At 43.3% G+C, this 27,689-nt stretch overlaps 3 protein-coding genes across 16 annotated transcripts in view; 1 reads left to right on the top strand and 2 right to left on the bottom strand.

The window, feature by feature from the left end:
* The window catches only part of LOC123377056, a 348,713-nt gene extending 344,240 nt beyond the window's left edge, over window positions 1-4,473 (bottom strand). For all 13 annotated transcript variants that reach the window (XM_045029450.1, XM_045029451.1, XM_045029452.1 and 10 more), the window contains exon 1: window positions 3,775-4,473. In XM_045029450.1, coding sequence (XP_044885385.1) covers window positions 3,775-3,960 — 186 coding nt within the window. In that variant the 5' untranslated portion in view covers window positions 3,961-4,473. The remainder of the gene's footprint in view (window positions 1-3,774) is intronic.
* Window positions 4,474-5,255: 782 nt separating this feature from the next.
* Window positions 5,256-8,938, top strand: C1GALT1C1 (C1GALT1 specific chaperone 1). The gene is made up of 2 exons (XM_045031619.1): window positions 5,256-5,401; window positions 7,317-8,938. Exon 2 carries the CDS (start codon window positions 7,323-7,325, stop codon window positions 8,277-8,279), a length of 957 nt encoding a protein of 318 aa, XP_044887554.1. The 5' UTR covers window positions 5,256-5,401; window positions 7,317-7,322; the 3' UTR covers window positions 8,280-8,938.
* A 2,818-nt stretch (window positions 8,939-11,756) lies between these two features.
* Window positions 11,757-27,319, bottom strand: MCTS1 (MCTS1 re-initiation and release factor). 2 transcript variants are annotated; one of them, XM_045029136.1, is made up of 6 exons: window positions 27,301-27,319; window positions 22,080-22,232; window positions 21,211-21,308; window positions 19,883-20,016; window positions 17,249-17,316; window positions 11,757-13,304 (listed from the first exon to the last, which is right to left on the bottom strand). In XM_045029136.1, coding segments are annotated over exons 1-6 (537 nt in total). In that variant the 5' UTR covers window positions 27,303-27,319; the 3' UTR covers window positions 11,757-13,222. The 2 variants fall into 2 exon arrangements, with proteins under 2 accessions (XP_044885071.1, XP_044885070.1); XM_045029135.1 differs by lacking the exon at window positions 27,301-27,319 and adding an exon at window positions 24,255-24,538.
* Window positions 27,320-27,689: the final 370 nt, after the last annotated feature.

Below are 27,689 nucleotides of genomic sequence, written 5' to 3'. Positions count from 1 at the left end.
TGCACCACTGCGCAATGCAGAATTGTTCAGAAATTAACATTGTGTGTGCAGAATTTCTTTCCCCTCACAGAAATGCGCTGCGGTGCTGCTAGCCACCACTAGGGGCTGCTGGACGCAGCAGAGCCCAGCTCACACACAAGACACTGTTGGGGGGTGAGGGAGCTAGAGGGTTCCTGGCAGCTGCAATTCCCAGCATGCCCTGGGGGAAGGAGAGGATGGCACACAGGAAACTCTGGTCAAGCCTGAGACCGAACATTAGGCTGTTTCTCCCTCTGGATCCCTGGGCTCTGCAGGGGGAGAGGGCAGGTGTCTGCGCAAGGCTGGGTTGTGGGGGGCAGGCATCTGGGCCGGGGGGGCCTATAGCTGGGCTCTGGGGGTGGGGAGGGAGTTGTGGGTGTCTGGCCCCCCTGGCTGGGTTTTAGGGGGTGGGGTAAGGGAACAGAGAAACAGGAACTGGGTTGTCATAGAGGTTTCTTTAAATCTCTACTCCTATGGGAATTTTTGTGCATGTTTGTATTTTTACAGACATACTTGCTGACAGGCATTTTGGAATAAATTACCAAAATAACTGAAACTGGCATGATTATGTAGTGTTCTTCTGACAAATAAAATTTGCAGAATTTTAAAATATTGTGCGCAGAATTTTTAATTTTTTTGGTGCAGAATTTTTTGGCACAGAATGCTTCCAGGAGTAAAAGCTCCACACAAATCTGAAAATCATCAAGGCTGGACCTCAACCAAAGTGAAAATCATCAATAGGTGTGGGACCAAGTTCTCTGCAAGAGTGTCCCAAATGTGAAATAATAATGCCTGACATTGATAGCACTTCACATTGACATAACACCTTTCATCTAGGAAAATCTCAAAGTGCTTTAAAGGCTACCAGACAGATCCTGGGTTGGTATAAATTAACATACCTGCAGTGAAGTCAATGGAGCGACACTGATTTATACCAACAGAGGATCTGGCCCTTTATATTACAGAAGGACCACATCCCTTAAAACTACAGTGCAGGCCATGAGGTAGGACATAACAGCTGTTTAACACAAGTACACTGCTACCAAATTGTATCAGTGATATGCTAAAGATACAGGGTCAGATTCCCTTTCATTTATATGCAGACTAACTCGATTCACTTCAGTGAAATTACTGTGGATTTACACCAGTGAAACTGAGAATAGAGATTGGCCTAACTTGTCTGTTAGTGTTGAAAACTATTGAATATTTCTGGAATTATATCTCAAATTAGATTCTACATGGCAGTAGAGTTGCCATATATTTAATGCTAAAATCACTGATGCATGGTTAGCAGCAACATTTCTGTTCTTATTGTTTTCTTCAGTTACTCATCAAAGCTTATTGAAGTCCAATAAAATGTTCCTTTGGGGGAAGAAGGGGTACAAATATTAGAAAGAAATTCTAGGTGGCGAATGATACTGCTTTTGGGAATACTATTCTACTTTGTTTTGCTAAAGCTTCCAATTCCCACTCGCAGGAGGAACGTAGGAGAAAAGAAATGACTGAAAGGCTAAAAACAATTAATCAGACTGCACAGCATCAACTTTTCCATCTTGGAATGTGCTATATTAGAAATAAAAATTTAGGGACACAAATCTTTAGGTGCACCAGAGAACTGCATAATGTAGCTGGGGAGGGAAGGATAAGGAGACTTTATCCCATCTTTGTGCTCCCCTGAGGCTGCTAGGGGCTAGTTTGGGCCACAGCTTAACTCAGAGTAGCATCAAGGCTGCTCTAAATTCTGCCTGCTGGTATCTGGCTATACGAATACTTTACCAGGCAGTGAGTATCTAGCCTGGCTGGAGATGTAATCTGGCTGACAAGCAGCCTGCCTCAACTGAAGCAATGACTGCTGCAGCTCTCTAGAAACCAAATGAAAAGGTTTCTGTTGAATTGGGCTGACCTCCTTGATCACTTGAGATAGGCTCCAATAATCAGGGATGTGGGAGAAAAAGCACGTGTCTTGCAACAAGTTATTTATTGTGTGAAGTGTATCCCAACAAACTAGGCTTCACCTCAAAGCGCACCTCAAGCAGACAATACAGTAAAAAGTTTGCAAAATGCTTCTACAGGCAGTTGGTGGACACCAGCAAAATGGGAGTGAATCAGTGCTGCTCACTGACACACATTCAATTCAAACCAAGGCCAATTCTGAATACTTAAGAGTGGTTCAGGAAAATCTATTTATAATCCATTTACCAATCTGCTGAGGGTTCTTCTTTCATAGAACAAGAAATAATAATAAGCATCACTAAAGGAAAGTTCCTCTGTATGCAAAGTATTTTAATTAATAATGAGGTTTTATTTGCTGTTTAAAGATTGACTTGGGTTTTTTTCCTGTTGCATCATGTTGTGATGCAGAAAGCCATCCGATGAATTATACTACGCAGATCAAATCGCCTCCTAACACAGTACATGGTGCTGATTCAACTAAATGATATGATATTACTCATTGAGCACAGGTTTGATGGTGTTTATTTGTATGGGACTTTATCCTGGACATGGTCTAAAGTTGGTTCTGTCTCCTTTACCTTTCATTTGCTATCCTGTATTTCTTTCATTAACTAGCTTGTTTTAAAGCAAGGGAGCAATGCTGGGAAATTAAACTAGTCACATAAATACACTCAAAAAGAAAGCTGGAGAAGAGGAATAACAAACAAAATGGACAGTACGCATCCTGCACTACATATTACAATTCTTTCACAGCATTTGCATAGCCATTCCTACCACCACTGGCCCCGACTCCTCTCTCATAAAATATAATGCCTGGACCAATCTACATTTACTTCACCACCGATCTATAAATTCAGCAGAGAAAAAAATAAACGTCACTTCACCACAAGATGGCAGACTTTCTCTTCTTATTTTTTCTATTCATTTCCCCATAATTTATCATAACTCCCTCAGGACCAAGTAAGTTCCTTTGTGGCTACAAACTTCAGAGAAAAGAAGAGGTCATTTTTGCTACAAGTGAAATAAGCAATGTTTGGCCACATTTTACGAACAAGGTGTACGTTTTCCCTCTGCAAATATACAGACACTGAGGCAATCTGATCCTTTCTATAATCATGTTTACTTGCCCCAGGGGTGTGGAAAACTACTTCCATGAATCTCATGGTGGCAGTACACTTGCCTATTCCTAGGAACAGTTGTGGTGAGGTTTAGTCTAGCCATATTACCTCATGTTACTATTCCCAAAATAAACATAAGATAGATCTTGTTCTCTTATCTGTCCATTAATAGTTAACTGTTGAATAGATGGATTTTTTCCTTTATAAAGTATTATCATTGCTCTCTGTAGGCACAGGTCCTGCATCTCATTTCTATTACCCTGGGGGGGGGGCAGGGTGAGATACCCAAGGCACTGACCTCTGTCATTGATACTATACAATAACCATGGAGAGACAGATTCTAATATTTATATGTCCAAAAAGAGGAGGGAGGGGACAGAAAAATGTAAATCCTTTTCTCATCCTTCAGTCCCTTCTCTATTTTACATTCTCCTGCATGTTACATGGAGCTGCAGAAAGACCCCCTACTCTAATGACCTTTTTACAAAAAGGCCATTGACTTCCCCCAACCTCTGCCTTCTGGAACAAGAGAAACTCAGTAGCACCTCATCAAGCTAACCTAATGATGGCATGTTTTGTCTAGTGTGTATGTTTACAGCTGCTCACTAGTGAACACCACCAGAATTACTCAAATGGGGTATAATTTGCCCTATTGTGTTACCAGCAGGATGAGAGTCTCTCTTACCTTAGGCTTGTGTTCTGAGGCCCCCATGTCAGCAAGGCACTTAAGCACATGCTTAACTTTAACCTGAAACATCTTTGTGTGTGTATGTGTTATATGTGTGCTGGTTTTGTGTGTTATGGGGGCAGTTCTCATATATATGGGGCAAATGATATATGTGGGTGGTATATAACTGATGTTGCATTGCATTGTGCTGTGTATGCTGTAGTGGGAGTGCTGTGTGACAGACAGTAGGTACACGTGGATTGGTGGTGCTGTGTTTGTGAAAAGAAATATAGGGAGCAAGCATATGGGGAGAGGGATTGTACTTTGTGTGTATGAGAGAGAGATGATGAGACGGCAAGTGGGGGTGCGGGTATGAAGGTAGTGCTTGGTGGGATGGATGGCAAGAAGGTATGAAACCCGGTGGTGACATGTCTGTGATGGGAGGCAGATGGTATGTAGGGGGCAGTGCTGTGTGCAATACTGGATGGGCACTGTGATGGAGTGAGAGTGGATGAGGTAGTGAGTTAGTGAGATACCTGAGGGTCAGTGGATTCACAGATATTGAATAGGGATGGTGGGTGGATGTACAGGGAGAGATTGTGCTGTGTGTGGGCTGGATAGATGGAGGGCAAGTGGGTGTATATGCCAGGAGGGGGTTGGTCTGTGGGTGTGGAGGGGAGCTGTGCTGTTGTGGGGGATGGATGACTGATGGAGGGAGGGAGGGGGGCTGTGCTGCAGGGAGGATAGATGGTGGGTGGGTATGTGGGGAGAGGGTGGTGCTGGGAGGCAGGGAGAAGGCTGAGCTGGATGGATGGATGATGGGCAGCAGGGCCGGCTCCAGACCCCAGCGCGCCAAGCGCGCGCTTGGGGCGGCATTTTGCCGGCAGGCGGCTCCAGCGGACCTTCCACAGGCATGACTGTGGAGGGTTCGCTGGTCCCACGGCTCGGGTGGACCTCCCGCAGGCATGACTGCGGAAGGTCCGCCGGAGCCGCCTGCCGCCCTCCCAGCGCACCCTCCGCAGGCACGTCTGCAAGAGGTCCCCCGGAGCCGCGCCCCCTGCGGCATGCCGCCCTGCTTGGGGCGGCCAAATTCCTAGAGCCTCCCCTGATGGGCAGGAGGGGCCCTGCTGCAGGGAAAGGGGTGTGGGGGGGTGGGAGGGACGGTCAGTGGACGGGAGGGACCGTGCTGCTGGGGGGGGGGAAGGGCTGTGCGGGGGGCAGGAGGCTGGGGGGACAGGGAGGGACCGTGCTGCTGCGGGGAAGGGCTGTGTGAGGGGGAAGGAGGGGGGGAAGAACTGGGGGGGAGGGAGGGACTGCGCCGCTGGGGGGGGGCTGTGCTGGGGCAGAGGACTGTGCTGGGGGGGGAGGGCTGTGCGGGGGGGTGTTGTGCTGGGGGGGGAAGGGCTCTGCTGGGGCGGTCGCTAGGCGGGAAGAGAGGGATGTGTGTCCCCGCCCCCTCGCCTAGCCGCTCCCGCTCCGCCCCCCGCCCCTGCGAACCAGCGAGTGGCCGCGGCTAGAAGGGCCGCGTACGGCCCGTGCGCCAGGCTGGCCGGAAGAGGAAGTAGTAGTAGTGCCGCCTTCGTCTCGCGGTGGGGGTGGAGCTCGTCCTCGCTGGGCCGGTGGTCCCGTCCGCTCGGCGGCGCCGGTGAGTGATGGGGCGGGGGAGACTCCCGCGCACGTGCCAAGGACGTGTCAGCGTTGAGAGAGGAAATGCCCCCCGTTCCCACGGGCTCCCGTGGCGCCCCCCCCCCACCGGGAGAGGGGCATAACCCGCCCCCCCCGTTCCCACGGGTCTCCTCCCCTGGGGGTGAGGGGAATAACCGCGCCCCTTCCCGCTGCCTGCTCTGGTGGGCCCCACCCGCCTTTCCCAAACCAAGGACGACTCCCCCTTCCTTTCCGATTGACCCCGCCCCGGGAGAACAGATTAGGGTAACCAGATGTCCCGATTTTATAGGGACAGTCCCGATATCCAGGGCTTTGTCTTATAGAGACACCTGTTTCCCCACCACCACATCCTTTGTCCTGGTTTTTCTTACTTGATATCTGGTCATCCTATAACAGGTGCTGACAAGAGTAAACATCCCTCACCTCCTAGGGACCTGCCCCTGCACCACTTACCTTCTGCTTGAGTCTGTCTTCCTTCCACGTACCGTGTTTGTGCAGCAGCAGCAGCTGTCACACCTGTCTCAGCAGTTACTGTCATTAGAAGAAAGTGCCATGGTCCAGCTCGGCCAGGACAAGTAAAGCCCAAAGGATCCTCTTTGTTCCTGTGCCCTTTCCTAGGACAAGATTGTTAATAAATTGAAGACTCAAAATAGGGCACAACACTAAATAATAGTGACTGTTCCTGCCTCCCACACCTGGGAAGGGGAATGATTTATGCTTCTATGCTAGGTAGCGCTTTCCTGCCTACCATGGGGAGACCCACACTAGCACTCCCCTGACCTTGGGAATCTCTACTCTGCTGCCCTTACCTAAGAGGAAGGAAACCTGATACAGTATTTACGTTTCTGTAGGTTATATACTTCCTCCTACTCTAGACACTTGCACCTATAACTCCCAGTTTTAAAGGCCCAATGGCTGTAACAGATTAACTGAAATGTATCTGTGCACCCACTGCCCTGTTACAAGGACCACTATGCTGGCCTTCCATATAAAGGCACTAAACTCTCAAACCCTTTCCCACAGCTCAGGTAATAAATCTGATTAGGACATAATCCAGGTGATTGTTTCCCAGGACAGACAGCTCAGACTATTCTGCAGTTTAGTTGTTAAGGAGAGAGCCCACAGAAAGAGCGTGCATCTTACTATACATGTGGCAAGACTCAAGTTTAGCCTGATCTCTAGTGATAAATTCCCCAGCCAAGGAAATGCAGTCAGTCTGTGTGGAATGAGAGAAGCAAGATTGTGAATCATACCTGGTAATGGCAAGACTTTGTCCTTCAAAATAGCTTTACTTGATTAAAGTTTTGGATTGAATTACAGCGAAAACCAAGTTCTTTTGACTGATGTTTCATCTGAGAGCTGCCTGTATCAGCAACTCTGCTTCTCTGACGATACCTGGATTTCTATGCTAGGGTTCTCAGCTCCCTGGCATGAGACAGGCTGGAGCTTCCTTAGCTCGCCAAAATTTTGAGCCCACGGGACATAGGCAGCTAAAACTCATTCTGATACCAACTGCCAGTTTCCACTTCCTTTGTTAGAATAAAGGTAAGCTGCTCCATCCAGTGCACAGACGAGATTGAACACAGATTTCTGAGGATAAAGACCTTGAGGGAATACTTTTACCAAGTTAATTTGGAAACAACTGTATCCTGTAACTTTACCATAATATTTAGGATTGGTAAAAAAGCATTATAATTAATTCTTGCTGTTCCTCTCATGACAGTGTACAGTGGCTTAACAATTTAAACTACAGTAGAAAGTTAGAGGAACTATAATTGCAATTTAGAAGTTAGGAACCTCTTTTAAACTATGAATAGAAAAAGTTTATGTTGAGATAAAATTGAATCTTTACAAATAATTTCCATAACCTCTCAAAAGGTGTCTTTTCTTTCTAGGAAAAAATGATTTCCGAAAGCAGTTCTTTTGTGAAAGGTATGGTGTTAGGAGGACTCTTCTGTGTATTTGTTACACTACTAGGACATAATAAGATGGGCCATGGGACTAAAGCACATCACCATGAGCATCATCATATTCAAGCACCTAACAAAGAAGATGTCTCAAATCTGTCAGAAGGTGAGCGCATGGAGCTCAGCCATAGTATCCGTGTTTATTGTATCATCCTTGTAAAACCTAAAGATCTTGGAAATTGGGCTGCTGTGAAAGAAACATGGAGCAAACACTGTGACAAGGCTGAATTCTACAGTTCTGAAAGCGTTAAGGTGTTTGATTCTGTTGTTCTCAACACAAATGACATGTGGGTGATGGTGAGAAATGCTTATAAATTAGCATATGAACGCTATAAAGATGAGTACAACTGGTTCTTTCTAGCACATCCAACTACATTTGCGGTTATAGAAAATCTCAAATATTTCTTGCTGAAAAAAGACCCATCGCAGCCTTTTTATATAGGTCATACTGTAAAATCAGGAGAGCTTGAGTACGTAGATGGTGATGGAGGAATTGTCTTAAGTATAGAGTCCCTAAAAAGACTCTCTAAAATTTTCGAAGACCCTGATAAGTGTCCAGAACAGGGAGGCTTGATTTGGAAACTCTCTGAGGATAAACAACTAGCAGTCTGCCTGAAATATACTGGAGTATTAGCTGAAAATGCAGAAGATTCTGAAGGAAAAGATGTCTTTAACACCAAATCAGTTGGTTCTCTTATTAAAGAAGCAATGGCTAATCACCCTCAACAAGTAGTAGAGGGATGCTGTTCTGACATGGCCATCACTTTCAATGGATTGGCTCCTAACCACATGCATGTAATGATGTATGGCGTTTATAGGCTCAGAGCATATGGGCACAATTTCAAAGATGCACTGGTTTTCTTACCTCCCGCAGGTTCAGACAATGACTGATATCTGTTCAAAGAAGGCATATGTATTGTGTAGAACATGCAGTCAGCTGTTAATGCATAATGTGACTTGCATGTATACAAGCTGGTGCAATTTTTGTATTTGATGGTATCTGTGTATTTTTTGCACATCAGGGTTTGTTCATTTTAGTTTTAAAAGGGGGAATCTTTTTTTTCTAAAACTTTTATACAAAAATGTTTCTGGCTCTTGACTGTGTTGGAATGAAAAATGTTAATGGTAATGCTAAAATCTTTGTGTGATAAAGGAAATGAATTTATAGGGGATATTTGTATGGCTAAATATTTATAAGTGAAAACAAATGAATCTTAATCTATTGTAATTTAAATATATTTTTGCAAGATTTTTTGATTTTGAACTCTTCCATGCACTTCTTGAAAATCTTTATATCTTTCTAAGATGTACAAATAAAACTGAAAATACAGATTTAGTATTAAAGTACACCTTTAAGCTGTTTTCTTTACACTAGTGCATAGAGCAATTTTTTTTCAGTTTGTTGTAGTCTAGAATAGAAATGTCAGTTGCCTGAATTTTTACACTTTCAGAAAAATGTAGCAGTATAATATGAAGAAACCTAATCAACTTCATAACCAGCTGAAGGCTGCTGTGCCTACTGATAGTGCTGTTTAGTCAGACTTCTATAAGAAAAAAACATGCATTTCCTGTTTTACTTTGTACACATGCTAGCACTCTGCACAGCTGGAAGAGGAGAGCATATCCACTCTCTTCACTACCTTCTGCAAAAGCACCAGTGAAGCTGAAATTAAGAGGCAGCATACAAATGGGTGCAGGAGACAGAGGGATCAAGCCAGAGGATGTGACCAAGCATGTTTGGTATTGCTGTTGGGACCCATCTAAAGGATCCTTCTAACCATCAGTGGGGGAGGGGAATCTTCATGTAAAACAAATTTGTTCAGGTAACTCAGGAAATGCTCCATTAAACAGAATTTCTAGCAATTTCAAAAAATCACGATGGCAGTGTACCTTTTATGTATTCTCACCCAAAACACTGAAGGTGACAATATTGAAATGCTGCATCTGAAACAAAAATATTGTTTGCTATAAATCCAAATTCAGGACTTTTCCTTCTTTCCATGCCATAGTAGACATTACACTACTGTTCACTTCTGTTCTATATTACATAGACTGGTTTTATATACTTAAGTACCATACTCAAGCTGGCTAGTTAAGTGTCTACATATATCACTGCTTCCATGGAAATAATTGGGTTAGCACAAGGGAGGGTGTGTGTGTTTTTAGAGAAAATATCAACCACAATTGTGGAAAATGTATTAAAATTTCACTTTTATAACAAACTAGTATTAGCCAATTGCAAGTGTCACAGAAAGGTAGATAGTGACTCAGCGTCACTAAATGTGTAGTACAAACAAGTAGGGAGAAGGGTTGTAATCTGGAATGACCAGTTAAAAATTAAGATGAAAGGTTTTTTTTCATTCTTTACCATTTCTATAGTTAGAAGAGTATCCCTTTAACTCATTCATTTTTTCAAAAATTGTTACTGTGACATTAAAACCTGTTAAGCTGTGGCAGAGGAAACTCAACCAAAGGTAGTTTTATCAAATGTGGATTTACATTATCAAAGAAGTCTCTTATAGAACCAACCAAAACTTGTGGAAGTTAAACATTTGAAATACATATATTTAAAACAAACTGGTGCAGTTATTGTCTGATTTCATTCACCTCATCAAGTGAGGTGTCCTTTTTTAGTAATACCTGGCTCACTCTTATATTGTACTTTGCATCCAGAGATCTGCTATGTAAGGATTGGCTGTTTCATGTAATTAATTGTATACACAGCAGAGATTCTCAAAATAGTTGGATGTGTTACTACTCAAGTACAAGTAGTTGTAAGATATTAACATTTGTTTTTAACTAACCCATTCCAGTAAGTCAGAAAGTGCTTGTGTATTTTCTAAACTCCAGATTCATAAAATAATCTTCCCAAAATTCTTTTGAACTGCACCTATGGTCAGAAAAGAGACTAAAAATAGGCATCTCCTTACTCAGCTTTCCTACTGTGTAATTCAGAATTCACCTAGTGACAAGTTTTTACTCCTGTAAGGAATGTGGTGTCACATGTTATGGGAAAGGGAGCTAGAGTGTATTTAAATCCATACACAAAATTAACTAAATTATAATTAGAGAATCTTTTATGGCTGATGTGAGAACCAGTGAGAGCACAGCTTTACAATCCTGGATATTAGAAAAAGCTACTTTGGAAATGTAGCAGAGCTGAGCTGGAAGCCAGTGAAGCAATAAATGTGGAATATTACACTCCATTTAGAGAACAACTACATTTTAAACCATTACCATCTCTACAAGGCACCAGCCTCAGTCCCCCAAGGTCACAGTACCACAGTAAATACCAGTATTTCTGTGTAGAATTCTTCTGCCCCACCCTTAATTTCAAAAGATGTGGAAAGAGGGGCTGTAGTTGTCATGTACTGTTGGTACTAGACTGCTCTATTATAGCTCCTCTGTCTACCTACACATTTCCAACATTTTCTTTGTGGAAAAGGCTATATTTTACTGCACTCCTGCCCCAGCAGAAGGGAACTAGCAGGTTACTCAGTTTCCTGAAGTCTTTTTGGCAGGGTGAGATTCAATAGGTATTTCCTTCACCTGTTCTTGGTTGATGCTGATAGGCTAAAACTGGGAGGCCTGGCCTACGCCCAAAGTTGCAGCAGTTCAACTAAAGATGTCATTTTAAACAGATTTAATTAATTTGCTCAGTGACTGGACATTCTTAAATCAATGTAAACGTACCCATCTATAGTTACAGCAGCAAGTTAGAATGATAAGTGTGTCCATAGAGCAGGGGTTCTCAGACTTTTGTACTGATGACCCCTTTCACACAGCAAGCCTCTGAGTGTGACCTCCCTTATACATAAATATATTAAGTGTTTTTAAACACCATTATAAATGCTGGAGGCAAAGCAGGGTTCGGGGTGGAAGCTGACAGTTCATGACCCCCATGTAATAATCTCATGATCCCCTGAGGGGTCATGACCCCCAGTTTGAGAACCCCTGCCATAGAGGGACCTGCCCCGATATTACTATTCTTTTCCAAGTAGTGGCAGGGCAGGCAATGTTAGAGCTATTTGCTTTACTTGAAAGCAACTTTAAAACTATGCAAATCATAGCCAGAAGTTGTTAGAGGTAAGTTACTCCCATCCCTCATTCTGTGATCTGTAACCAATTCACTTCCACTTCTTATGGTATCAGCTTCCCTTGTTACCCAAGGGAAGTTTAGTTGACAGTATTTCATCATTTAACATCCACGAAGGAGTCAAAGGGAAAGTAGAATAAATTTCCTATGCAGCCCCTCCCAGAACAGGCCCACTTTACTGTATTGTGTCAGATGCTTTGTAAAGTAAGGAAAAAAATCTGAATTTACTTGACTAGTACAAATTAAGGCATGTAATGTAATCCCACATACGGTTAATGGTGAGTTCAGAGAAGTTTTATTACCAAGTTTAAAGACTGACGTAACTGTTTTAGAATAAAATGTGAGCACTGATATTTGTATAGCTTTCTTTGTGCAACAATGTTAGGGTAGTACCCACCAAACTGGTTACTTTAGTTTTCATTCCTTGGTTAATGCATTAAGTAGCTGGAGCATTAGAATTCTGTCACTTTCAAGTGATGCTTTTTAACTTAGTGTTAGGTGAAGAGGAGAAATCTTCAAGCTAGCACTACCTATTGTTAAGAAAAATATATTTCATATCCCATATTTGTAATAAAACTTTAGGATAAGGGAAGAGAGTATTTTTCTAAGTCAATAGTTCTTGAATTAGAGATTCCAAAAATGTTGAAACAAAACACACATAGAATGAGACAGAAGCCATTTGATACAAAATTAAAAACTGCAAATACAAATAAGATTTACAATATTAATAAATCCTTCCAACAATGAGTCATGTAGAGTTATTACTCTGGTCATTCCATGAGTGGTAGAGACCTCAGATGTTTCCACACGACAACATTCTTTCTGCATGCACAATCACTTAAATACAGAGGATGAGTCTGTGCATGCAGTCCCCGTTTATTAGTAGTAACAGCACATGTGCAGGTGATAGGGTGCACAAATGGAGGCCTAGTTGATACCCCTTTTAAAATTTGGCCCAGAAATACTAACTTCTGGTTACAGGATCTGTTAGCGCTTACCACTGTAGCCATTTAAAGATTTCCCAGTTACTATAGATTTTCAATACAGGGAAAAAACTGATCTCAATATCATGTGGTAACTAATCATTTGAATAGTATATCCTGTGTATCCTGGTGATGTCAAGTGTCTCACAATCCAGTGTTTATTTTATCGTCCATAAAACTAATTGCATCTTAAAAAATGGCCACTCAGCTGAGTAAGACATTCAAATCATTACTATTGGACAATAAGTTAAATTAGAGTTTGACACAAAGTATATGGAACATAGAAACATCCAGTTTGTGTTTTGTTACAGTTTCTGACTTTTCATCCTTCTAGACTGCCTGTTATCAAAAGCAAATGCATTAACACATTTTAGAAATGTTATATACAAAAGCATTAAATATATCCTAAATCCAATTTAAATTACTGTGCTAGGAGAGAGCACAAAATTGTACACCTGTTAGCTTTCTCTCTTCCTGGCAGGAAGTGTTCTATTCACTGTTCACATATTGCCTTTTCATCAGATATAATCTTCAAGCAGTCTGACAACATGGGTTTAGGATAAATGCTTAAGAACTGTAATAAAGTCTAGAAAACTATTGCCACTAACAGGACTTTAGCATTCACTTGATTTATTTAGCGTAGCCACTGAACAAAATAAATTTGTACATTCAGTCACATTAAAAACAAAAGGAAATTACAAAGCAGTCCATTTACTCTAAGTGCATTCCTTTGGGGTCACACAGTTTCTTTTGCTTCACTTATAGGTCTTCATATGCCAGAGGCCATCATTTAAATAATGGATATTTTCAATGCCAATCCCTTTGTTGACTTTCTCACTGTGAAAGGAAAAATTAAATGTAAAAGGTATAATGGTTCATTACCATATACTTCCAGTTCAACCCAACTAACCTTTTGGGCTCATCTACATTACATTTTGTAGTCATAGATTCATAGACCCTAGGACTGGAAGGGACCTCAAGAGGTCATCCAGTCCAGTCCCCTGCCCTCATGGCAGGACCAAATACTGTCTAGACCATCCCTGATAGACATTTATCTAACCTACTCTTAAATATCTCCAGAGATGGAGATTCCACAACCTCCGTAGGCAATTTCATGTTAGTTCACTTATGTTAAAATACACGGAAAGCTGTAGAAGAGCCTCTTTATGTAAGTTGAACGTGACTTTATACCTTAGTTTTTAATTTAAACAGCATCTTTACAAAATAACAAAGTTCAAAGTACATAAAAAATAATCCTTGAAGTAGGAATCAAACTTTAGTGCTCAGCTGCACCTCACACCACAACCAGAAATATTTGACGAACAAACAAGTAGTATGAAACTAGAAAAAACAAACACCATCTACCAGAAAAAGACTGCCCAGTGCTAAGAAACACCAAAAAATCCTGTCAGACTGAAATGAAATTATAACATTTTTATCATCAGGTGGTCTTCCACTCACTCAACCAAGTACATCATCTATCTGCCTGCAGATTCTCTTTCTCATGCATAGAGCCCTGCAAATCCACAGGTATTCATTTTATATCTGCGGATAGCAGCACGGCTGCAGATACAAATTTTGTATCCGCGGAGGGCTCTGACGGTAAGAGCTGGGCAGGCAGCTGTGAGGAACCGCAGCATGGATCCTCCACCTGCCCTAGGTGGGAGGTCTGGGGGGCAGGGAGTTGCTTGGGTCCCATGCCCAGGGCAGGTGGCGGGTCTCCCATGGCTGCCCACAGCTGCCCGCCCGCCTCACCATGGCTGGGCTGCAGCTCCGAGCAGCGCCCCCGGCCGGAGCTGGGAGAGCAGCACTGGCAGCTGTGGAGAGCTGTGGTCCCTCCACCTGCCCTGGGCTGAGGGGCAGGGACACTGAGCTGGTAGGCTGCTGTGGCCCCCTGCCCAGTGCAGGTGGAGGGTCCGCTGCAGCTCCCCACAGCAGCCAGTGCGGCTCTCTCCAACCGGGCTCCGGCGGGGGGGTGGCGGGGGGCAGATGCCTTGGAGCTTCAGCCTGGCCCCCAGTGTAGAGCCCTGAAAATCCACCGATAGCCAGAGATAATTTTTGTGGCTAGAAGATCGGATGTAGATACACATTTGTGTATCCACACAGGGCTCTACTCATACAAACTTCCATGGCATCATAATTTTTTCCTCCTGCTGGGAAGGTAGGCTGTGCAGACTCCTCCAAAGCTAACGTTCTTATAGTCTCATCAGTGAAGCAGCAAGAGGTGCTAGTGACCTATGATCAGTCCTCTCCCTCTGGATATCAGTTCTGTACTGATATAACACTCCATTTTTAATGGCCTAGATTTATTGATTTATTTCTTAATTTAGGGCCCCTGTTCAACAGGATCATGTGCTGATCCAGGCCCTTTCATTTCAGAGTGCTAGGGACATCACACAAAACTGAACCTCAGTCATCTTCATGCCAGTGCAACACACCACCACCACCAGGCCACTCCTAGATGTGTTTTAGGCATATTTTAACTCAACCACATTTGCGCTTCCCTTCCACTTATTTATGGTAATTAACATAAATGTTTCTATACATTGGAATTCTTCAATTCAAATCATCAGCAATCAGTCTAGGTTTAAAAACTGGAAGAAATGTTACATACCTCTGGAGATATTTAGTTATTTTAAAACAGCAACTGCCCCATTAATCTAATGACTAGCCCAACTGTAAGCAGCAATTTGACTTGTTACTTGTCAACCTTCTGTCACTGATTGTAGCTGCAGAAAACAAAGTGGTGGGTGATCTCAAAGTACATTAAAAAGCAGAAGATTATGAAAATATATGGGCACTATATGGGTTCTCTCTATTCTCATTTTCTTTTATTTGTTTTTCCTCTCTATTCCCTTTTCTTTCTCCCCTTTCATTTGCCTTTCTCTCAGAGTGAAGATATTCAGCGGTTAGACTGGAAGTTTGAATACCTATGTTCTAGCTCACATCTGCAATGACCTTGGGCAAGTTATTGCAGACCTGAGACAAGACTACATGTATCCACACTTCCCTCTATGTCCTCATCTGTAAAATGTAGATAGTGCTACAAAATAATATTTATCTACTTCTCAGGGAGGGTTTCTGCTTATTTAATTATCAGAAGGGTAGCCATGTTAGTCTGGATCTGTAAAAAGCAACAAAGAGTCCTGTGGCACCTTCTAGACTAACAGATGTACTGGAGCATGAGCTTTCGTGGGTGATAATTATTTAATGTTTCACATGTTTACAGTGCCATATCAAGAGCCTCAAAGCATAGAAATTTCAAGAGCCTCTCACTGATTTTAGGAGCCTATGTATCATTTTCAAAAATCACTTAGGCATCATCTACATCTCAAACTTAGGTTGACCTAGCTAGGTCACTCAGGGGTGTGAAAAATGTCAAACCCTGAGAGACACAGTTAAGCCCACTTAGTGCACAGTATAGATACCACTAAGTAGATGGAAGAATTCTTAGCTGCAGCGCCACAACTGTGCCACTGTAACACTTGTAGTGTAGAGAGTGCCTTAGATACTTAGAAACCTGAGGGCTGGTCTACACTGAAAACTTACATTGTCATAGCTACATCTCTCAGGGGTGTGAAAAATCCACACCCCAAAAGACATAGCTATGCCAACCTAACCCCCCAGTGTAGACAGCACTTGATCAACTGAAGAGCTCTTCCATTGACCTAGCTACCGCCTCTCAACGAGTTGGATTACCTACAGCAATGGGAGGATCCCTCCATCGCTGCAGTGAGTATCTACACTGAAGCACTACAGTAGTGCGGCTGCAGCGCTTTAGCATTTTGTGTGTCGACACACCCTAAGGGCTTGTCTACACTTACATTTTATAGCGCTCTAACTTGCTGGCTTACGGGTGTGAAAAATCACCCCCCTGAGCGCAGCAAGTTTGAACGCTTTAAAGTACTAGTGAGGACAGGCTCCGAGCGCTGGGAGCCACACTCCCAGTGCTCGGAGCTATTCACCTCGTGGAGATGGATTACTCTCACACTTCAAAGCGCTCCCGCAGCCGTGCTTTGAAGCTTCTAGTGTAGACGCAGCCGTAGTCAGTTAGGTGCTTTTGGAAAAAAAAACACGTTACATTAATAGTAGTTAGGCGATAAAGCTTCCTCCCCCTACCTTCTGCAGCTAAAGAAACATCCCTTTCTGTTAACCATTCTCTAGTAGTTTTTCCACTTTGCTTCTCTCCCTTGAATGGGCCTCTAAGTTCCAGAAGAAACTTAGCCAAGTTACCTAACCTCAGCAAGCAGGAATTCTATGCACAGGAGATGAACTAGGGGTAGGACAAGAGAACAACATGATGAAAAGGGCAAGTGGCAGAAATAAAGAGTGCCAGTAAGACTAATCTCTACTGCCCTAGCAAACATGAAAAGTTCACCTCATCACTGTGATGGACTCAAGCCTCTTAGACCTCAAACTACAACTGTCGCAGGACATTGAGCCCCATCAGTTAGCAAGTATTTTATATACAGATACTTTTGTTTGAGGCCTTTATGAAAATAAAACAGCAAACAAAAATTAACAAGCTGACACTGTCCATATTTCAGAACATGATCCATCATCCCTTTCTCACAAAAAAAATTAAAATATTGGTTTGCAGTTCCACAGGGGGAAAAGATTTTTCTCTGTGCTTCTTAGAATGATTCAGCAGGAAACACGCCTGAATGAGTTCTGCACAGCCACACAGAAACCCTGGCTTAGGTCACTGTCTTCTAAATGTAATTAAGAATTATCACAAGGGATAGGTTATACAGTATATCAATTTTAAAAATAAGACTCACATGTCCTCAGCTGACATCTTCATGACTCCAACACAGAGTGCATGTTGTTTTCCTTCTGCCATTATTGCCTACAACGTACGGCTAAGGAATACAGGTTTAAAAAAAAAATAGAAAAAGAAAAAGCACATCTCAGAAAAATAAAAGCAGCAGAACATTAGGAAACACCTTTTCAGAAGTGTCAGTCACTAGCTTAACTCCTCTCAAGAGCCCAGTTCTTAAATATAATTGTAAGCACTAAAGCATTGTATTCTTGCACAATGTCTGAACGAACAACACTGACGCTCTAGATTTGTTAAGCAGAAAAAATATAGTGCATTAAATGCTGAGTCACTGTGCAAAGAAACACACAACCACAGTTTTTATTGCCTTTAAACAGCAGTGAAATAAAAAAAAACACGTATAGTACTGTATTGCTGTTAGCTTAACTACTTCCTTTGTGCCTAATAGTGAAAGGTGATGGCCCTGCCCTACTTAAAAGAATGATGTACAACTTTAATCAGTGTATCTGGGATGTTGTTTTAAACTACCAGGAAGCCAAAATCCTGAGGAATGTAACCAATTACAGAACTGAAACAATATTAAGACAACAATAAAGTTGTGACACAAACTCCAAGCCAAAGGGTCCCGTTCTTCACAAACGGGTCCCACCACAGACCTGACAAACTCACTACACTGAACACATTTTGCAGGGTATTTATCCATAAACAGTAACCTGTAAGGTATCTACAGAAAGCTTGTAGCTCGTGAAGATTCATAATCAGTGTGAGATGTATATACAGGTAATATTTAAGGCATAATGTATCTATATTGAAAGTATGCCTTATGGACTTGAAGTAAAAAAGTAAAGATTAGTCACCAGGACGTCTCGGTAATGGCCCATTGGGGCAAGGATGGGTTTGTCACGCTGCCCTGTTTGGCTAGTGATGCAATTTTCAAGGCTCAGTTGTTTAGCTTTGTGCAATACTGAGACTTTGAATAGGAAACCATCAGTGATAAAGAGAGAGAGTCAAAACCACTTGAAGGTGAAAAACCGAACATTACAACAGAGAGAGCTTCACCCTGGCTATGAATAGAAACAAAAACCTGTTTTCAGTATAACTGTGTTGGGAAGGACACATTGCTTCCAATCCATTCACTGACTGGGGTGCTTTCATGAAAATTTTGGATCCTGGTTACTGAGGAACCACCACTTTGCTCTGCAACAAACTGAACTTGGAGGTGGGGGAATCTACTTTATTGAATAGGAAAGGTACTATTCAAGTAAGTATAAACAGAGATTTGCAGTTTATCTCATAAGCACGTGTTTCCACCACACTCTCGTGTTTCTAGTTAAATCATTATTCTTTCTTAGGAAGAAACAAAAGTAGGTTTATTTAAGCGCTCACAAGTGCTGTGTACTTTACAGGAGTGGTGGTTTAAAGTAAAACTAGTAAATTGGGGAATGCTGCATCTTTGGGTACACAGGATCTGAAAATTCAGTGAATAGCCAGTGTCAGGGGCTGAGCATCACAAGGGGATGTTTCAAAGGGATTCGTGAACTGGGGTACACCTATTGTTAGCCTGCAGACAAAGGAAGGGCTGACATAAGCCCAGAGGAGAGTGCATGAGTGGGCGAAGGGCTCCCAGTGTCAAGGAGCTGCCACAGACTCCCCCTCGCTGGAGGCAGGGGGTAACAAAGTGACTCACAATCCTGGGTCCATCAAGAACCACCAGAGAAGTCAGATGTATGCTCTTTCATTACTAAGGGCAAGGTTTCACTAGCAACATTATAGCGCTGCCACAGCAGCGCTTTAACATGGCTTGTGTAGTCGCAGCAAACCAAAACCCACTTCCACGAGGGGAATAGCTCCCAGCGCTGGTGCACTGTCTACACTGGAACTTTACAGCACTGAAACTTGCAGCGCTTGGGGGGGGATGTTCACACCCCTGAGCGAGAAAGTTGCAGGGCTGTAAAGTGCCAGTGTAGACAAGCCCTAAGGCTAACAATGACACATGCTAACTAACAGCAGCAGCACAGTAGAAGCATTTCAGATCAGCCAGGTTGGATCTGCCGATTGTTCCACTCTCAGTCAGTGGAGAAGCGGGACCAGAGATTGCCTCCTTCACACTCAATGGAGTCCATCACAGGCATAGAGTAAAATCCTGGCTCCATTCAATTGGAAGGGTCCCTTTGCCATCAGTGGGACCAATATTTCATCAATATACAGTTGAGCAAAGCTCTCGACTGATTTATTTTTATTTGCTTTTGTGTGGTGAATTACATCTCTCCTCCCTAATCTCCTGTTATTCTAGTCTGAATGATTTAATGATAGGGCCTAGTTGTGCAATAAAATAATTATGTTTAGATTAACGAAACAGCATTCTGACCCTCAATGAGCCCTTAAATAAGAACTACAGACAAAACTGTAATCATTAGTGACTATGCACCAAAAACAACATAAGTAAGAACTACGGAACAATCTTCACTCTGCAGAAGGATCTGAATACCTCTGTCCCTTATCAGGCTATTAGAGGCAGGGCCCCTGAAAAGCTAGGATAATTCAGGACAGACTATGACTAATTTGTAAAATACAGTGATATAGACAATTCACTCATCTTGTGGCACACATGAATATAATTGACCAAGAAGGATACAACAACTGTTTCAGCAGCAGCAGGGTAAAGTTTTGCTCCAGGAGAGGTCAGGCCAGGACACATTATATTCGCTCCACTGAGTACAAATTTAATGGCTCCTTTATCAACCTGCTGATGTGGTAAAATAAATGGATCTAGGAGGGGAGGAGAAAAAAAGAATTATGATTTACCACACTGAAGGAGGGAAGACGACAGACATCAGTAATCCATGCCATTGGGTGGACTCAGTAATACACCTGCATGTTCTAAATCAGGTTAAAAAGGACAAAACAAGTTACAGGTATCACAAATTTAGTTTATTATGCTAGTAGATTTTTTGGGGAGATTTATCATCACCCTGTCAGTTATCTGGAGGTCGTGCTGTTTGGCAACACCAACTCCAAAGCACTGTCTCCACAGTTCTCATCCATTACGGATCCAAAGACGACGACTAAGATAGTTGAACCAAAATCTCCCACACATCAAGTAACAATTTCAGTAAGGGTTCTCATAAGGACACTTTAAAACAATAATGCTATCCAAATCCGTACTCCCCAAAACAAGTAAAGATGCAGCCCTTCACCTCAAAAGTTTCAGTCTAAATGTGATGGGTAGTAGCGAGGATCACAAACCCACAGAAAAAGAGAGGGATCAGGACGTAAGTGTCATGGAGAGAGAGAAGCTCTGCAAAACTACATTTACAATACTGACACCAGTTCTGGACAGGTCAGGTACTATTTTCAAAAACACCTAAGTCACTTAGTAGCCCAAGTCCCATTGATTTTCAATGGGATTTAGGAGCTTTTGCAAATGTTATCCTTTGGTACCAGAATAATGTAAACAAACAGGTAGAATTCAGAGAAGAGCAACAAAATAAAATCCAAAGGGATGGATCTGATCAAATATCTGTTTTGGAGCGGGAAGGGGTGAGGTTGAGGAGCAAAATACGTATTACAAGGATATTTACATGATAACCATATACAATTATTAGACAGACAGACATACTGGGTAGAACTGGGGGATATAATACGAGGTAATAGGATAAAACAACAATTTAGACTGAATACCAGGGAAAAGTCTCCCACAGAAATTGGGGGAAGCTTCACACATTTAAGAACAAGATTGCACAAAGCATCACAAAAATGATGTAGGGACCAATCCCTCATTGGCAGCAAAAAGAACTAAGTGACTTAGCAGCTCTTTTCCACCTGCAGCTTATTAATTGGATCTATTTTGTTTTTATCTATGGCAGATATATGCAAGTGGTAAGTTTTGTTTGATACAGTAATTACAGACACTTATTTGAGTTCCACTCACCCCTTATTATGCCCAGCTCCCAAGAGACTTACATTTGTGAAGTAACCTTAGCGTTGGGTAAAATGTCCCTTCTCTTTGCCTGAAGAACAGTAACTCTCCATTTACTGTGAGGATTTCTATATGTTCATGACTGCAAGATAAAAAGAGTTATTCTAATAGCCAATTAATTTTTTTGGCTAGTGCATCCTACTACTCAGTCTCTCCTGCATCTCACCATTTGTTTGATGCAGAAATGGGGCATTCATGCAATAACATCTTAGTCACAATTTTCTTTACTAAGCTCATATACCTAGTTCCTCAACATTCCCCCCCTTAGCAGTAATATAAAAAAGAGGCACAGCCCTTCAGTCACTATGGGTCTGCTTTCTCTGTTTTTTTTAATTTAACATTTGACAGTGAAGTTCAGTACAAGTATACTATGAATTGTGCACAAAAATCAAAATAAAATAGAATCAGTCAAGTCATACTTGGAAGGCCAGATATGGTGAAAAAAATACTCTCCAAGTTTCCACCTCCTTATAATACACTCTTCTCAACCCCACTTACCCGACAATAAACAAATAAAATAGAAATCTTCTTCAAATCTTATTTGTTTTGTTTGTGTGTGTGTGTTGAAAAATATATATTCTCAGGGATAATTATTCCCAGTAACACCAGCCATGCACCAGGTGATGGTTCAGTTATTTGGATGAGTTCTTACATAGCTTTCCAAAAGCACAGTGAACATGGTTTCTTTTTGACTAGTCACAATTTATAAGCTCCTACATGCATTCTCATCTATGATACCCAAGAGAAAAAGTATTTCTCAAAAAAGACTTAATTTTGCTGGGACACAGAAGAGTATGTAATAAGTAAATATCAAGGCAATTTGGAAGCGGAGGTTACAAGAAGAGAAACTTACCATCTTACTATTTTGACAGGATCTTTCTTTGGCATAATTTGGTTAAGCCATGGTTCAATACCAGGAAACTGATCTATCAGTTGGTTCTTAATGCCTTTAATAACTGATGTCTTCAGCTGGATGCAGTTGGATACGTTCTCCTTTTCATCGAACCTGCCAAGTCATAAAACAGATTTCACTGTCTGCAATATCCCAGTATGATCACTATTTTAAGTTTAAAAAGGACATGTAATTTAGCTATCAAATGTCTGGCAGTATTGCAGTTGTACCTCTTTCACAAAAGGTTACAATTTAATGCCCACATGTACTACTCACAAAAACATTTTCTAACTTTAATCTAGACAATATGCAACTCATTTGTTAAAGGAAATATATAATCTGATAATTGTAATACAACAGAATTTACAACATTTCAGTGGCAGTTAAATGCCACTTAGATGCAGAATACTTGCTTTCACAGCAAGTAAAGCCCAATATTCTCTTAGTCTGGGTCAGTCCCACTGAAGTCAACAATACTCTTCCCAGACAGAGGGGTCTTCCCCAAAGGCTGGATCCTTCTCCATTAAAGTCAATGGGAGTGTTTTCATTAACTTCTAGTTTTAGGGCTTGATTCTGCTCCCATTGAACAACTTGCATGATTGGGGCCTAAATTTGTCCCATTTGGTTCCAATAACACAAGTTATTATGGGTTTGTGGGTTTATCTTCGCTTTGAGTGTGTACACAAAAAAAGCATGTTCTCTCATTGCTTTGGTAGATGCATGTTACCAAGCTGATTGTTATTTCGGTACATAAGAGAATATGTTTTACTAATTCTAAAACCTATTTACACATCCTTTTTAAATGTATTTATTTAGATCCAGGATACACGTGAAGGGAACAATTTAAAAAAAAATGCATTATGTACGTTATCTCAGATGCTGGGTGCTTTAACGATGCCACTGATCTACTTTATCACTAAACTATTTAGATGTGAAGTTACAAACTGAATCTGCCACAAGAACATATTCTCTGAAATCCACTAGCTAGAAGATAAAAGTACAAAAGCATAAGGAAGAGCACTTAAACTTTCTTTAGACTGTTAGGCCTGTCTCTAAGTGTAAGAGAGACGAGTGCTAAGGACTGCATTGTGTTGGTGTTTGAGACACCTCTTATTTGTATCAGCTATTGGACATTTACACTTTCAGAGAATCACAGAATCGGAAGGGACCACAAGAGGTCATCTAGTGAAGTCCAGTCCCCTGCATTAATGGCTGGCCTAAGTATTACCTAGACCTAAGTATTATTTTTAGGTATAATATGAACCTATTAAAAGTCTTGACAGGCTAACTGTTTAATAGCATTCATTTTGTGATTAGACACCACTACAGATGATCAGAAATGCACAAAATACAGCATTATAAAGAGCGCATCAAGCCTTTAAGGCGGGGAGGAATAGCTCAGTGGTTTGCATTGGCCTGCTAAACCCAGGGTTATGAGTTCAATCCTTGAGGGGGCCATTTAGCGATCTGGGGCAAAAATCTGTCTGGGAATTGGTCCTGCTTTGAGCAGGGGGTTGGACTAGGTGACCTCCTGAGGTCCCTTCCAACCCTGAGATTCTATGATACAGCATTGAATGAAATTGTGAAATAATCGGTGTGCAGTTTATTCCCTGCGTTACTTAAAACGCACAGCAGCCAGGCCCACGTGCTGACCGATGGTAATACCGCGGTACCCACCCAGCATTCCTAGGTATGGCTCCATCTCACAGCACGGGCTCTACGACTGATGCCCTGCGTGTCACCGTTGGCTAGTGCAAGGCTCTCACCCACCCACCCACGAAGCGGGGACATGGGCGGGGTGCGCAGTGGCTGGGAGGGCGATGTGGAGGCGCTGGGGTGGGTGGGGGGTAGGGAAGTGCCCACCCCGCCCCCAGGGGTTGAGGGCGTGGGCACGTGAACCCAAGCCCGGCCGCAGTGAACATTCACGGGCTCCCAGGCGGGAGGCTGCCCCGGAGACCCAGCGCCCGGGAGCCAAGGCAGCCCAGCCCCTGCCCCTCTATGCTGCCGGCGGCAGGACGCGCCGCCACGTACACGGGGGGGATGAGCAGGGCCCCGCCCGCCAGCACAGGACCCCCAGCTCCGCCCAGGGGCGCCCGTTACCTCCCGCAGGGGAAGCAGCCCCCCGCCCCCACTTACTTTTTGAACATCTTGGGGACGCTGGGTGCCGGCCGCAGGAGGCGGGCGGGTCCCTGGGGGGCCGGGCCGACGGAGGGGCTGGAGGTGGAACTGGCATCCACGGGCTCCGAGCCCTAGATGCCTCACACGAGGCGCCGGACCTCCCGTCAGCCCCAACCGGAAGCAAGCCCACTTTACGGCATGTCGCACCTCGCCATAACAACAGAGGGCTTACCGCCCGCCAGGGGCACTACAACTCCCGGCGGCCAACGCGCGGCACCGCCTCCTTGCGCATGCGCGCAAGGACTGGCGGAGGTTGGTTGGTGCAGCTCTGCCTGCCCACTCCACTTTGTGGCTTTAACGGAGGGGCGGGACAGTTCCCCACACAACCCTGCAGGGGGGCCGTCCCGCTCGCTCCCCGCCTTGCCTTCGCTCAGGCACAGCGCCGCCGCGGCCCCTCAGTGCCCTGCTCGCCCCGTGTCTGGACGCCGCCCCCACGGCCCCCTCCTGGCCTCGTTTCCCGACCCTGCCCGTTAATCCGCACGCAGGACTCCAGCCCCGTGCACGGCTGCTGCCTCCCGTGCAGACTTCGTGGAATCGTCGCCTGTGGTTCTGCCGAGCGCTTCAGGCTCATCTTCAACCTGGCCGGCCCTGCAAAATCCTTGGAAGTCCTGCTAAGGATTTACTAACTGAACGGCTGGAACTGAGGTTGCGGTGGGGAGGTCAGCAGTGCCGAGTGATTGTGCCAAGAAAGCCCACGACCTATGGAGGTTGAAAAGGGTGTGGTTAAAAACTCCAAGGCCCCAGTGCTGTCCTCTAGCTCAGCTAGCAGAGGAAAGGTTGGATTGTGGGGGTAGGTGAAGGGGAAACGAGGCCACGGCATCTCTGTGCTCCACACCGTGTTGTGCAGGGGATATGCTGGGGACAGGGCCTCTAGAGAACATTATTCCACACACCCGTCAAAACTTTGGGAATAAATCATACTACTATGGGGAGGAGGTTGGTAGAATCACTATACTGTAACACAAAAAGTCCACGCCCTCCATGCTTGTACTGAGATCTACAGTAGATCCAAAGACACCTCTGGCTTTGGAATGTCCCTGCCTGCTTCACATGAAAGGTAATCACACCTCCCCTCGCCCAGGGGTTGATGTGGATAAAGCAGAATAAATTTTAACTCAGGCCTTGTCAACGCTACAGAGTTTTGTCAGCAAAAGTTATGCCGCTTTAATTAAAACTGCTGTTCCATAGCCACACCTAGCAGCTCTTACGTTGAGGCTGAGAACAGTGCACTGTGGTAGGTATCCCACTGTGCAACTGGCAGCAGAAGGTGCTTTGAGACAGGTTTACAATGCCTTATAGGGCAGGTACAGCATCACATGATGCAGGTTTCTAAATCCCACCGTTCCAGGGGCATCCTAGTAGATTGTCAAATGCTTTTCCAACTGAAGAGGGAGGGAGGCAAGAGTGGTGTGTCTGGGTCAGAGGAGACAGCAAGCTTACTGACCTACACACCCCACATCAGCCTCCCAGGTCTGCTCAGCACAGCAGTCTCTCCCAAAGCAGCCCACTCTGCCTTTGGTTCTCTGAGTTCTCCCAGCAACCCAAGCAGCTCTGTGAGCTCTCTGTCCCGAGGAATGTCAAAGCAGCACAGCAGTTGTTCCCCTCCCCCCACTCCCCACAGCAGCTGGCTGTGTTCCTAGTGCAGAGCAAAACAGGAGCATTCCATATTAATGATTTGCTCTTTGTTCCAGGAGCAGAGCAGCACACTCAGCTGTCATACTTCCCAGTTCCCAGAGCTTTGGAAAGGGAGGGGCACATGCCTGAAGGGCAACACAGATCAAAACAGTGAGCAGAGCGGTCACAGCAAGCATTGTGGGATACTGGTGGATGCCAGTTATGTCAACAAAACAAACAGCAGTGTCTACACTGATGCTTTGTTTTTGCTTTAACTTTGCTCCAAAAAGCTTTAAAATTACACCTCTCATTGAGGTGGTTTTATTTTGTAAGCAAAACAGCAGAGTTTTTCTGCCAAAAGTAGCTTTGTAGTGTGCAGGGCCGCCAAGAGTGGGTTCGGACCCCAGTGAAAAAAAAATTGGAGGGCTTCCAGCAAGGGCGGACCAGCTAAACGGCAGACGAAGCCAGGCCCCAGGCCCCCTTCCGGACCGCTGGGCCCTGGTAATTTGTACCGGCTTCCCCCACATCGGCTCTGTTAGTGTGTACACTTCCACAATGGGTTAATTTATCTCCCAAACTGTAAAATCCTTCCTTATATTATGAATCACTGATCTGGTTTATAAAAATAACAAAATACATACAGAATTTTAGCAGACCAAATTCAAGGTCATGAAAGCCATAGCTGACAAAGTACTACAGCAGGATAAGAAAAATTTATTAAAGATAAATGTTAAAATTATATAATACACAGGTTGAGAAAAGTGTCTGTACATCTAGGTATAGTGCTTAGATTATCCAAAAATACAAAGTTTGTTTAAAAACCTCATAAAATACATATAGTACATAATCCGTAATAACCCAAATTTAGATAAATTTAATGAAAGTTTAGATATTAGAATCTGAATACTCGGGTACATCACTCATGAAAAGTTATACTGAGAGTTGGTTGTAGAAAGCAAATATAGGAATGAGTGTAGATTGTCCCTCAGTAATTGAGCATTTAGGATGGGTTGTCCCTTTAGTAGATATAATCCATCAGAGAAGTACTTCTGTTACTAAAGCAAGATAGTATGGAGCATAGTCCACGCAATCACATTAAGATGGGAAAGATCTATTTGATCCCTGCCAATGTGGGATTACTCCCAAGGTACATTTATATTGTTTTCTTCAGTGTAAATAACTTAAGTGATAGGGTTTCCACTTCTTCCATTAACAGTCTGTTCCAAAGCCTCTTACCACCCGGAAATTTTTCCTAATGTTCAGCCTAAAATTTCCCTTTCTTAATTTCATCCCAATACTCCTAATTGTCAGGGACATCACCCTCAGTAATTCCTCTCCCTCCTTAATGTTAATGATCTTCAAATATTGTAGAAAATGAATGGTTACTTACATTCCACCTTCTCAGTTGTCACTTACCCTACCACTTATGTCACTCAGGGGTGTGACAGAACATACCCTAAGCGACATAGTTTGACCAGCATAAGCAGTAGTGCACACAGTGCTATGTCAGCAGGAGAAGCTCTAAGGTCTCTAGTGTAGACATAGCCTTTGATTTCACAGTGTTAGGGCCTGATTCTGGGAGGCTTAAACCTTTAATTTTCCCTCATAAATCAGTCGTTCTAGCTCCCGGTCACTTTTATTGATCCTCTCTGAACTCCTTCCATTTTGTCTATATTTTTGAAGTACTGAAGTATTGTTCTCAATGTGGCTGCACAGGTCTAACTGATTGGAATTTAGTAAACAATTATATTGATGATGCACAAGGAATAGAATCCCACT

This window comes from Mauremys mutica, chromosome 9 (genome assembly GCF_020497125.1).
Source record: "Mauremys mutica isolate MM-2020 ecotype Southern chromosome 9, ASM2049712v1, whole genome shotgun sequence".
In the NCBI taxonomy this organism is placed as follows: Eukaryota; Metazoa; Chordata; order Testudines; family Geoemydidae; genus Mauremys; species Mauremys mutica.
This window is presented reverse-complemented; position numbering and strand designations above follow the sequence as displayed.